This window comes from Hippoglossus stenolepis, chromosome 13, assembly GCF_022539355.2.
Source record: "Hippoglossus stenolepis isolate QCI-W04-F060 chromosome 13, HSTE1.2, whole genome shotgun sequence".
Classification (NCBI taxonomy): Eukaryota; Metazoa; Chordata; class Actinopteri; order Pleuronectiformes; family Pleuronectidae; genus Hippoglossus; species Hippoglossus stenolepis.
Genome location: NC_061495.1, coordinates 1711833 through 1723965, shown reverse-complemented (window position 1 = coordinate 1723965; position 12133 = coordinate 1711833). Strand labels below are relative to the sequence as shown.

The following is a 12133-nucleotide window of genomic DNA, read 5'->3' as shown; positions in this document are numbered from 1 at the left end:
ATTTACTCAATTAGTGTGCTATAATTTTGTTTTTTCAATTATAGGATATTATCAGTTGATGTAAATCCTAAATTTATATATAGTTATTTATGATTAAGTTTATGGTTTAACTGCATAATATCAAACCTTAATTCATTTCTTTGTCATAAAGGTTTGATGACGACATCTTAGGAATCATTGACAATTAAAAAAATATATAAATATGTACTTGTAAATCATTTCAACATTTCACAGCCAGTTTCTAAAGTCAGTATCAGTCAGGTTTTACTGTTCATGCAAAAACATTAATACCATCAAATATAATATAATATAATTTATTTCTCATGTCTTAGTGACAGGGTCGAGGAGTCAAACCTACAGAAATGGTTTTCATCTGTTTTCAAACGTCCCAGATGTTTCCAGTTGTGTTACTTTCATGTCGGTGGCGTCTGTCTGAACCGACACAGACACACGTCTGCTCCTTGAGCTCCAACACGAGAGCTGCTGCTTGTTCCTGGAGAGATTCACTGATGCTGCACATCAACGGCTCCGTACGTTAGGAAACCTGGAGAAGTTCCATGTGGTTCACTTGTTGGGGGTAAAGTGATGCAGGAAGTATCTGGATCTTTTATTTAAATGCCATCATGTAAAAATACTCCATTAACTAAACGTCCAGTTATGAGAATGAGTAAGATTATGAACAAGTATGTACGTAAAGGTGCAGTAAAAATGTGTTAAATCTTTATATTATTAATACATTTTTATGATGTAGTTGAAGTAAAGTTATCTAATTTATATAAGGTTGCATTCAATGACTGTTTTCATTATAGATTAATCTTCTGAGAATTATCTTAAATAACTGGTTGATTGTTTGGTTTAGAAAACTTAACAGAAAAGACAAAACTGGTTCAAATGGCTCAAACTGCAAATGATTCAGTTTTCTGTGATGTAAGAAAATTAGAAAGCAATTGATAACATATATATAATTGCACGAAAAGTTATTAAAATAGTAATTTTCTGTTTCATCGATGTAAACAATACTGTCTTCACATGTAAAATTTGAATTGCTAACTATGGCTGTCAAATAAATGTAGTGCAATAAAAAACTACAATATTTCTCTTTGTTAATGGAAGAGAAGAATATAAAGGATGGAATTAAATTTTACTTAAACAATGAATTCGTTCCTCAACTCATGATATGACCGATAGAAAAAACCCTGACATTAAGTAGAAGCTACTCCGAGTACAACAAGGTACAAATCATCTGCTTTATAACTGGGAATGTCAAGTATCATAATTCGTAATTTTTCTATTTAATGAAAATGAGCATTGCATGATTCCGTTTGGCTTAATAAAACCTATTTGAAACATGAAGTAGAAGCAGCTGAACACATCTGTTGTTACGAGAAAGAGTGAAACTAGACGGAGGGAGAGTGAAGAGACGTTTCATCAGAGGACAGGATGTGGAGAGACGTGCTCGGGGATGTGGGTGTTCCAACACAACTGCACATGTCACAGATGTTTCAGTCACAATGCAGCTATTCAACGTTTGGTTTTGAAACACTTAAAATTCCAAATATAAGTTGTTCACCACAACTGATTTATCCTATGGTGCAACAGAGGAACATTCGTCTGGAGCGAATATTTAAATTCCTTCCAGACATTTCCTTGGCTCTCGTTCTTTTCCTGGAAGTGAAATGAAAACAGGAGGAGGCAGAAACACACTGCATATGTATTTGGTTTTATTGAAGAAGAGAGATATGAATAGGTAGCCTGTTTTAAGGCACCTTACAAATGTACAACAAAAGCTCAACCATTTATTTATTCGGAATACAAAAATACACATCTCGGTGACTCCAAATCGTAATAAATAGTTAACCATGCATTCTAACCATAAAAAGGCACAGAAAACAGTCACTTAGTAGTCATAGAAATGATCAACTACTTTACCAAAATCATCCAGAGAGTAATACAGGTGACAACTGTAACATTATATTCCAAATGTGAAAACACAATACACGTCATATCATTTAACCTTAGGCAATAAATATGCAAATGTTGTTTATACCTACATATATATTCTTACAAATTAAAACTGTGCCATTGTAAACATAATGTAAACAAATGAAATTCACTTTTCTCCCATGACTTTAGGAGCCGAGTCCAAGACTAAGTGTTAATCTGTCTTCTAGAGATCCTCGCATGGGGGACAGGTTTTTAAAACCAGGCAGTTTGCAGCATTATTTACAGACCACTGGAAACACAGCGAGGGACGCCCACTCTCCGCTCTGCAGGGGAAGGTCAGGCGTGATCCTGCCTGGAGTCTGGGGCCCAAAACTCTCTGTTTGACTGAACCCGGCCGGCAGACACTTTGGACAAACGTAGACACACACATGACCACGATGCACTGCAGGAGCAAGGCAGTGAACAGCAGTTCCACCACACTGCTCCAGTAAAGCACATGTAAGAACACAAAGGCTTCAACTCAGGTAAAACCTATACGCAGAGTTTCTGGAATCGCAAAAAGGCCGACAGTCATTACAATGAGTGTAAATCTGCTAATTAAATTAAAGGCATAGTTCTGTTCTGTCTGGGGAAATGATCTGTGACGTTTTTAAATTAGTGGTTTCTAGTGACTAACACCTACTGTATCTTTGGCTATGAGTTGCAGGATGAGCATTAGTGCATACGTGAAAAAACATCATCTACGACTGGAGTTAGGTTTATAGGCTGAACGTCTCGTGCACGTCAATGTGCACGATTCTACTGAATATAAAGGTTTGAACTGATTGTCTCTGTAAAATCAGCCTGTTTGACAATGAGAGACAGGATGGACTGCCCTCTACTGGGGTGTCAGGGACAGTACACGACTTCCCACAAACTGATTCGCTCACATTCGGTTATTTGAGATAATGGGGGGACTTGTGCGTCTCGTTGGCTTTTAACACTCGATATTTATCTAAAAAAACTATTTTATACATGATGGAAACAGAAAGAATAAAAACCGACGTACGAGCAAGAAATGATTCTCCGAAAGAGGAAGTTAGTGATGGTACGAGGTCAAATATGCCACTGTCGTAGAACACACACCCAAACACACACTAACACGTCGTGATACACATTAGAAACACACAACAGTCGTGTCTGCCCACTCGACTCATTCACTGACACAGTCCCACTGTAGTGTATCATCCTGGAAGCACAGAGGAGCAAAACTACAAACTAGTGAACTGCTGGAAGAAACGTGGAGTCCGTTAGAAAACATCTGTCTGTGGGTCTAAGCTTTTAAAATCTAATCCTCAAACCGCGAGGAGGAGAAACGTGTACAAAAAAACTCTTTCAAGGTTTTTTTTCTCCATCATGTCAGAAAGCTGCAGAGACAAGTATCAAAACAAGAGATCAAATATTGCACCATCATTAAAATACAACAGCATCATCATGTACAAGAGATTAGAACAAAATCAACTATACACACTCGTCATGGTGTAATATACACAATCAAATGTGTAAGCTGTGGACAATGCATGCCATGTCAGCAATAATATACAAATCCATTAGACTACAACACCTACAAACATTGTTTGCATACACTGGTATACTGTATATACAGTGCGTGTATATATATATATTTAGTTATATATATATATGGGGACACATGTGGAAATATACCCTGTAATGCCACCAGTCTTAGAAGAAACTTACTTTAAATTAGTTGAAGTAAAAGTAGTTGAACTAGTTGCTATGCAGGCTGCTGCAGATCAGCTGTAGTATTACTGTGTACATATACTCAAAACCAATATCTAACTCCTATTCTCATTAGTGTTAAATACTGCGTTACATTGCCAAAAGTAAAAAGGTTGAGGTGAAGTGTTAATTCTATGATATGAGGATTTTGCACTTGCATGAAGCAAGAAGTAAAAAGTGCCTTTTAAGTTTTCCTAAAAACAAACGTCCCCACAGTCTATGTGGTTTAACTTTCTGACTAAACCTAAACTTCAAATGGAAATAAGACCTAAGATCTACTGGTCTGTTAAATAAAAGAGTTGCGTTCTGAACAGAGTCATCAGACGATCATGTTTCATAGACATTCACTTTGGTTCTGATGTCAACTTACAGATATTAAATCCATATACTCAAACCTCAACAACAGCTTCTCTCAAATAAAGATAAAAGTTCTTATGACGTCTACCAGTAAAGCACAGTTCACACGAAATGACCGAAGAAATGGCACTTGACACAAATCATTGACACGTCATCGTCATGCAAACAAAATAAATTAAAGCTAGAAAGAAGGTTTGATTGAGACCAGAAAGATGCTTTTCAGTAGTAACAAATGGCATCGTAATACTTAAGTCATGTAAAACTTGTTCAAGTGTTATTTAGCACACGAAAAAAACCAAGACACTACTCATGCAGTTAAACGTATCTAAGGTTGAGCGAGCATAGCATGCGACAGAAACCTTCCAGGTTCCTCCTCCCTGTCTGCAGCCGTGTGACGTGAGATCCAGCAAACGTCGTCACACACTCTGACCTGAACTCAAACTAAACCCACACTCATGGAAGTCCTGGTTTTGCTACTTGTTAGTTTATGGGAACCCAGACGGCGAGTTGCCTGTGAACAGTAATGGTTAGTTGCATACCTGGTTGTGTGCTAGAAATGGTTATTAACTCAGAAATGGCTTTTTTGTTTGTTTGTTTGTTTGTTTGTGAAGATCCACGACTTCCTGTTGCAACTTCCTTCAGCTTCCTCCATTGGCACCGGAGCACAAACAAACATGCGCAAGTTGTTCACAACGTCACAAAGGTCCCGCCTCAGCAGAGAGGAACACTCCAGCTCCTCTCCTTCAGTTCCTCTCTTCTCCTTCACGACGCTGCCAAACTCTTCCACTGACACACTGAGGGGAGAGTTGGTTTCTTGTCCCCCCCCCCCACCAGTCGCTCCAGCTCCTGGGTTAGAGGTCCACCATGGAGGCCTTGGCCAGGTCTTTAGTTCCCTGGAGAATTCTCTTCATATGACCCACTTTCGATATCCCCAGATCCTGAGGAGGAGGAAGGAGACACATTAAAAACACAGAGAGAAACATCCGTCTTTAAAGGAGACGTATTCTGTTCGTCCTCAGGTTGAACATGTCTGTCCTCAGACTGTCCATGGCTGCTGCTCCTCTTTTCAGCCTCTGTCCCAAACACCTGGTTTCAGGTCCTGTCTCTTTAACAATGTGACACAATGGATTCTGAAGTTCTCTACAGATGCAGCAGCTGATCGTTGGTTGATGTGGAAGTTTGATCGACTGACGAAGTGTTTCAGAAGCTTCAGTGTTTGAAGGAGAGGAACTTTACCACAGACGTTTTTAACTTTCGCAGAACTTTTACATTCACGAAAAACCTTTATAAGACACTGAAAAACACAATATGTCTCCTTTAAGATGAAGCATTGAATCAAGGTAAAAACAAACATAACTGATAGTTATTTTATATAGTTTTAAAACTTGGTTATTTAAAGTAATATCTGATGAGTGAGTGCAGCTCATCTGGAGGATACATCTAAGATGAAATGATTCCTTATACCCAGTGAGTAACATTGAATCCTGTTGGTTCAGTGGTTGAGTGTCTGTGTGGAGGAACATGTTAACCACGGTGCCACAGGATGACTTTGATGATTCAGTTTGTCTCTAGCGCCACCATGAGGATCACGGCTTCTGGTTCTAAAGGAGCATCTACTGTGACGTTTGGTCCTGAGGCTCGTCCCCAATCAGGATGAACTGTGAACTTCCTGTGATGGAGGGTTGACCGTCATGTTTCTGGTTTTATAAAGATATGAGCACAGCAGCTGAGCTTCAAATAAACTCACGACTATTTCCATGAATCCCGGAGGAAGGATTCAGAAACAGACGCAGAGTCCAGAGCCGTGATGACGTCTGTGTCGTCACTGCCACAGACACACGGTGCACACGATGAACTCTGTGTCCATTCACTTTACTTCTTTGATTAAATTCTGTATTCAATTTAAATATTTCTTCTCTCTGTGCTGCACTTATATAAAGTGGATGTTCAATAACCCAAACTTCAACCCTCTTTCTTTTAACTTTGTCACAATGTAAATGAGTTTTATCTTCATTCAAGATCATTCAAGATGTTCCACTTCGTTCCAACAAGTTCAGTGGAAATGATTTCACTTGTTTTTGTGTAATCTTGTTCATAAACAAACAAACAAACAAACAAACAAACAAACAAACAAACGGAAACAGGAATGAAAACATAACCTCATTGGCCGAGGAAATTACTGAATAATCTGTAGATTATTTTCTTGAATAATTTATTCCTTGTTTAAACTTAGTCAGAAAACACTAGTTGGTATATTCAAACTGTTCTCTGGCTGTTTTTCAGTTCTGTGCAGATCGTTCAGGTGTTTGTGTTCCTCGTGTTATTCTCAGTCTTTCCTGTCTCCAGTGTTGGTTGAGAGTCGATATAGATCAACCTCCTGTAAACCTCAACACCTCCTGTAAAGGACTGAATCGTGAGCCTGAGCCTCTCCACCCGGCCCAGCTCCGTCCCCCCCCCCAGCCCTGGAGGCTTCCCCTCTCAGCAGATGCACAGTGTTAGTGGGTCACAGCGAGTCTCGTTCACAAAGCAACGACCAGACAGAAGAAGCCAAGCAGAGCAGTGCAGTGCGAGCGGTGGCACGACGGGGAGACGTCTGACGGGTTAAAGGGCGTCAGGGGTGGAAACAGAGAGGAAGGAGCTGATTGGAGGAGAGGGATCAGATTCACAGAGGGACCGGGGGGGTGTGTGCGTACCTTCAGGTCCCGCCGCTCCAGGTGCAGCAGCTCCGAGCCTCGGATGTCGTGGCGGATGAAGGTGTCCCTGTACTCGCCCAGACTCAGCTGCTCCAGCCAGACGCCCACCTCCTCTGGGCCCCATCTTTCCACTGCACACACACAGACACACACACACGGAGCAGAGAGAGGCTCAGCGCGCCGCGCAGGGATACACACCGTCCCGTCCGTCCTCACACTCACACACAAACTTAGAAATGGACACAAACGGTGGTGAATCACTGAAGGAAAAGGGAGGAAGGGGGGAGAGCGTCAAAGAGGAAGTGAAGAGGGAGAGAGCGGTGGCGGCAGCTGGCGGAGGAGGGAGGAGGATGACAGAGGCCAAAGGTTGGTCGAACAAGGCCAGTGGCGTTCCAGGAAGATTGGGGGGGGGGCATGCACATGTATGAACCGGATCAGAGGACACAGAAAGGAGGAGGTGAAGGGAGGAGGAAGCCTGTGCGCTCTGCAGTCCGCCATGAGAGGAGGAAGGGCTCACACCTATAACCCCGAATCTGAATTTCTATTTCTGTTTTGTTTGTGTTTAAATGACGTGTTTGATCCCCGCAGGGTTTTGTCCTTGTTCTGCTCTGGACTCTGAGGCCTCAGGAGACACGATGACGGGCGGATGAGAGCGGGAGCGGAGCGGAGGGGGGTGGATGTTGATGGTCGGGGTCTGACTGTGGGAGACAACACTTCCAACACACACACAACTTTGTGTTTCTGCAGCAGAGGGATGGATGCATGGACTGTGATAGGATGGTGGGAACCTTATGTTTGCTTTGTGTGTGCGTGTGCGTGTGTGTGCGTGTGCGTGTGTGTGTGTGTGTGTGTGTGTGTGTGTGTGTGTGTGTGTGTAAGGTTTAAGCACAGTGTTCAGTTTGATCAATGGATGAATGAAGGATGACAGCACCTCCAGCCAAACGTCTTTTCTCCTCCATAATCTGTAAATAAAGACGGACGACGCGACAGCCCCCAAAAAGTGAAGCCAAAACATCTGGATGGCCCCCTGGTGGCTGGCTGCAGAACAGTTAATAAACCCCGTCTCCTCCATGTTGGCAGATGGGACGAGAAATGAGGAAATGCAGATGCGTCGTCCATCTTTATTTACAGTCGTTAAAGTTTATCACTGCCATCCTTTCACATTAAAAGCACCAACAACTCAATGTAAAGCAGCTAAACTTTGAGCGGCAGCGTGAATGATGGTCCCCGTTCGGACGGGACAGACTCCGCCCTCCGTCCAGCCTGTTGACCACTGAGGGGGAGAGTGGGCGCGGCCCTACCTGACTGAGGACTCGTCTTCTTGGCGGCCTTCTCCTTCTTGAACTTGGGGACTATGCGAAACATGCTGCTGCGACTGTTCCTCTTGCCGTAACCCAGAGAGTGGTCCTGGTACATAAGCACAGTCAACCTATAGCCTTTCATTTAGCTACTCAGCTCTCTGGTTGCCTGGAGCCATGCTACACCAAAGACAAACACAACTCTATATGTGCAGATAGCGTTCAGTGTGAAGTTCTATAGAAATATTACACGTACTCTGCAAAGGAAACATGCAAATACTACTAGAGCCTGATAAAGATCAGCTGATAAGATGTTTTCATATAGTTATCTGTGTTATTGTATAAAAATACTCTGTTGTAGTTACTTGAGTCTGCTGTAGGGCAGCTGGTGAACATGCCTGTGTCAGAGTGTGATGCTCACCTCCTCGTCGTTAGGCTGCAGAATGTGGTAGAGCCACGGGATCTCTCCCAGTTTGCCCATTTCCAGCTCCGCGCTCTGCAGAGCACTGGACAGCTGCTCCTCCTCTGGTGGGTCCAGTTGCTGCAGCAGCGAGAAAAAACCAGCAGAGATCAGCGACGTGTATGAAAATGAAACATTCAAAACCACATTGTGTTTGAAACTTTACATAATACATGAGTCAAAGTAAAATAAACTCATGACTATGACGGTGAAGTCAGTTTTACCAGAGAGACTCTGCCCAGCAGCAGAGACTCGGTCTCGTTGTACAGAGCTTTGACGGTGCTGGCCACCTCGATAGCTGTGATCCTCGCCAGACTCTGGAAACAAGGAAACAAGATGTACTTAGTAAAATCTCACACAACACGACAACAAACATATATATATCTCAATATTTACATCAAATTATAGTTTATAACAGCTTCAATCAAACTCGACTATTTATGGTTCTAATAAATGAAACAACGTTAAAGTGAGTGTAGCATGAAAAGAAGCTAAAATGCTGCTCGAATTATTATTACTACGTTCTTCAGTTGAGCCAATAGTAGAAATCCAATTAAATCACTTTAATATTTATTATTATTTATTCACTTTAATCTGCCTCTTATTTCCAGTTATATTGCTGCAGTGTCGTGTTGGCTGCTGTGATTGTGACACGTTGTTAAAGCATTTGTCTGTTAAACTTAAACTAATGTTTTTCAATATCTAGATTTTACAAACTAGTTTTAACTTCTCATATGAACCTAAACTGTGCAACATGTGCAACTTACACCTCAGCTGTAGTGACCTCTAGTGGCCAGAAGTTTGAGTTCAAACTAAAACTGCAGCCTCTGAAAACAGATTTGTTTCTCACTGTTTGTTCCCATTTCTCAAAGCAGAGTGGAAACCCCTTTATTACGCTGAGTGATGCGAGTTGCTGACGAACCTCTGGGAACTTGGGGTGCGTCTTGTTGATGGCGTGTGACGCAGCGTTAACAGCGTGAGCCAGCTCCTGCTCTAAAAGCCCGTTGGTCTTTGCAGCCTCACATATCCTGTGATTAGAGAAGAAGGTCATTTAACAGACTTCAATACAAACTGTGACGCTCTGCAGTGCGACCTGATCTTCACGGCTCTGTATATTCACCTGGTGATGAGCTCCTCTGCAGCTCGGGCGCACATCTGCACCATGGCGGCCTCCTCCTCGGTCGCCAGGTCCACAGACTGCTGAGGGTAGAGGTGAGGCCGCAGAGGAGGCTTGTCGTACTTCAGCTTGTCCTCCCACGACTTCAGCGTGTTCTCAAACGCCTGCAGGGGAAAGTAAAGTGTAAGTTCATCGGCTGAACTAGTTCCTGTAAAACTTTGAACTGCTTCCCCTCGCTCTCTGCGTCTCACCCGGTCTCTGGTGAGCATCTGAGCCCGGTTCTTGTGTTGGATCTTGATGACGCCGGGCGGCTGGATCCAGGCCTCCCCGTCCACCTGGATGGGAACTCCTTCATCGCCCAGGATCGTGATCTTCACGGTCCGACACTAATTCAGGCAAAGAAACACAGATTAGATGATGTTCATCTTCTTCTGAGTATATCTATCACCACCTCCATGGAGTTAAGAGCTCTTCCTAGTGTCACTGTAGTTCTTAGTGTGTCCTCACCTGTGCAATGCGGTGGTGTTGCAGTTTGATGACTCGGGAAACGGCCATCTGCATGCTCCCAAACACGGCCACAACTTCCAGGATCTTATCATCGAACGACGGAGCACAGAAGATCTGCAACACGTGACATTCAGGTTCAGTGTGTGCACCAGCACCAGCTAATGATTGTTCACTGGATAATCAACCAACAAGCAACAACAACTGTTCTGTACTTTTCTTTTTATCAACAAAATTCATGTTTATCTTTCAGGTTTCAGGTTAAATTCTTGGTTGGTTTTGTTCTTTTCAACTAGCAGCAGCCGTATCCTCTCATGTAGCTTTGACAGAGAGGATTTCTCTTCATCCGTCTCTCTCCTGTTAAATTAAAATAAACCTCCTTCAAAACAAGACATTGTCCAGCTCCGTTCATCTGGAGCCTGAATGAGATGAATGGTTTCTGTCTGACATCGACCTGCGCAGACGAACTGCTCAGGAGAAGGTCGAAGCCGTAACGAGACGAGAAGAGAAGAGAACCAGCGTCTCAGAGCGTGATGAGGGGCCTCGGCCACTAGATGGAACTCAACACACGTTTACCAGGAAGTTCTGCAAGTACTGAAACCTTATTTATAGAATAACTTTAGATCAGGTCACAGGCAGATCTATGTGTGTGCTCGTGTGTGTGTGTGTCTGTGTGTGTGTGCACATGACGAGTCCCACTAACCTCCCCCTGTTTCCTCCTCTCCAGCCAAACAGTTACATAACAGAAAATGCACAGAGTATATGTGTCCAAGGGAAACCTCTGCAGGGGCTCACTGAGGGTTGGGTGTGTGTGCATGTGTGTGTGTGCGTGCGTGTGTGCGTGTGTGTGCAAACTGACACTCCCTCAGCAGCTCTTGTGCTCGCAGCCTTGAACAAACAAGCACAAACGCCGCCCCCCCTCTCTACCTACAGACTAACGGGGTCAAACCAGGATGCAGCTTTGTCTTTCTACAGACGCAGAGAGAAATATGAGAAGGAGTCAGAGCGAGAGATGGAGCCTTGATCCAGGAGCCTGGAGAGTTTCTGTCCTCAGCCCGAGGAGGGAAACTTTCCTTTTCCCTCTGAGGAGGTGACGTGAGTCGGCGAGCGACGGAGCGGCGCGTCCAGCAGGATGGAACATTACACAGAGGGAACATCTCGAGCTGTAAATGTACTCACGTCATCCTCCTTGGTGCCGCCCCAGAAGTTTGTCCCGCCTGCGTAGCTGGGAATGTTTAACACGGCGATACCCTGAAGGCTGGGCAGGGGGATGTACTGTCCGTCACACTGAGACAAACAAGAAGAGCCGTCAGGGACCAGGGAGGAAGAACATCCATCACTTTGCTTCTATTTATAATCTACTTTTAATAAAAATAAACCCATTTCTGATTGAATACAATCAAATTTCTGAAAGTATAAATAAAAAATTCATTACAGGCATTAATGCTAAATACACAAATTAGTGAGGCCACTGCAGGTTTTGTTTTCTGCTTTAAATACACTATTCATCGCGTTTGCCTTATTTCCATTATTATTATTATATATAAACTCTCAATGTCCCTTTTATTTAATTACAGCAGCCTAAAATCAAAACTTAATGATTCTGTAAAACCTGTGTAGCAGATATATTATTATAATATCATGAAGATAAGAAAGTCCTTTACTAATCTCACAGTGCTTAGACGTTAAAAGAGCAAAGCACATGGAAGAGGAATAGAAAATGGGAAAAGAAAGTTAGAAAAGAAACTGTAAAGAGCTGCTGCTGCTACTGAAACTACTTGAAACTACAGTAACCTGAAGTATTTAAATACATTTTTATATGGCTTCAACTTTAATAGCCCCACAAACCCATCACAGCGTTTTTACTCCTCACGATGTGGTTTTTCAGAACGTAAAACACGTCAGCACATGACTCTCAGCACCGGACCGCACGACCACAGCATCCGCTGGGCCGAGCCTGGTTTCTGTTTGTGCTCCTCTC

General features: G+C 43.0%; 1 protein-coding gene across 10 annotated transcripts in view; it reads right to left on the bottom strand.

Annotated features, from left to right (window-relative positions):
* Positions 1 to 1699: 1699 nt before the first annotated feature.
* dgkh (diacylglycerol kinase, eta) overlaps positions 1700 to 12133 on the bottom strand; it is a 44560-nt gene continuing 34126 nt past the window's right edge. For 7 of the 10 annotated variants that reach the window (XM_047342570.1, XM_035174214.2, XM_035174212.2 and 4 more), the window contains 10 exons: positions 11332 to 11439; positions 10156 to 10269; positions 9900 to 10034; positions 9652 to 9812; positions 9454 to 9559; positions 8756 to 8848; positions 8493 to 8612; positions 8075 to 8180; positions 6774 to 6904; positions 1700 to 5018 (listed from right to left, as the gene is read on the bottom strand). In XM_047342570.1, coding sequence (XP_047198526.1) covers positions 4932 to 5018; positions 6774 to 6904; positions 8075 to 8180; positions 8493 to 8612; positions 8756 to 8848; positions 9454 to 9559; positions 9652 to 9812; positions 9900 to 10034; positions 10156 to 10269; positions 11332 to 11439 — 1161 coding nt within the window. In that variant the 3' untranslated portion in view covers positions 1700 to 4931. Of the gene's footprint in view, positions 5019 to 6773; positions 6905 to 8074; positions 8203 to 8492; positions 8613 to 8755; positions 8849 to 9453; positions 9560 to 9651; positions 9813 to 9899; positions 10035 to 10155; positions 10270 to 11331; positions 11440 to 12133 lie in introns of all 10 variants that reach the window. The other 3 variants (XM_035174213.2, XM_035174217.2, XM_035174216.2) reach the window with 3 other exon arrangements.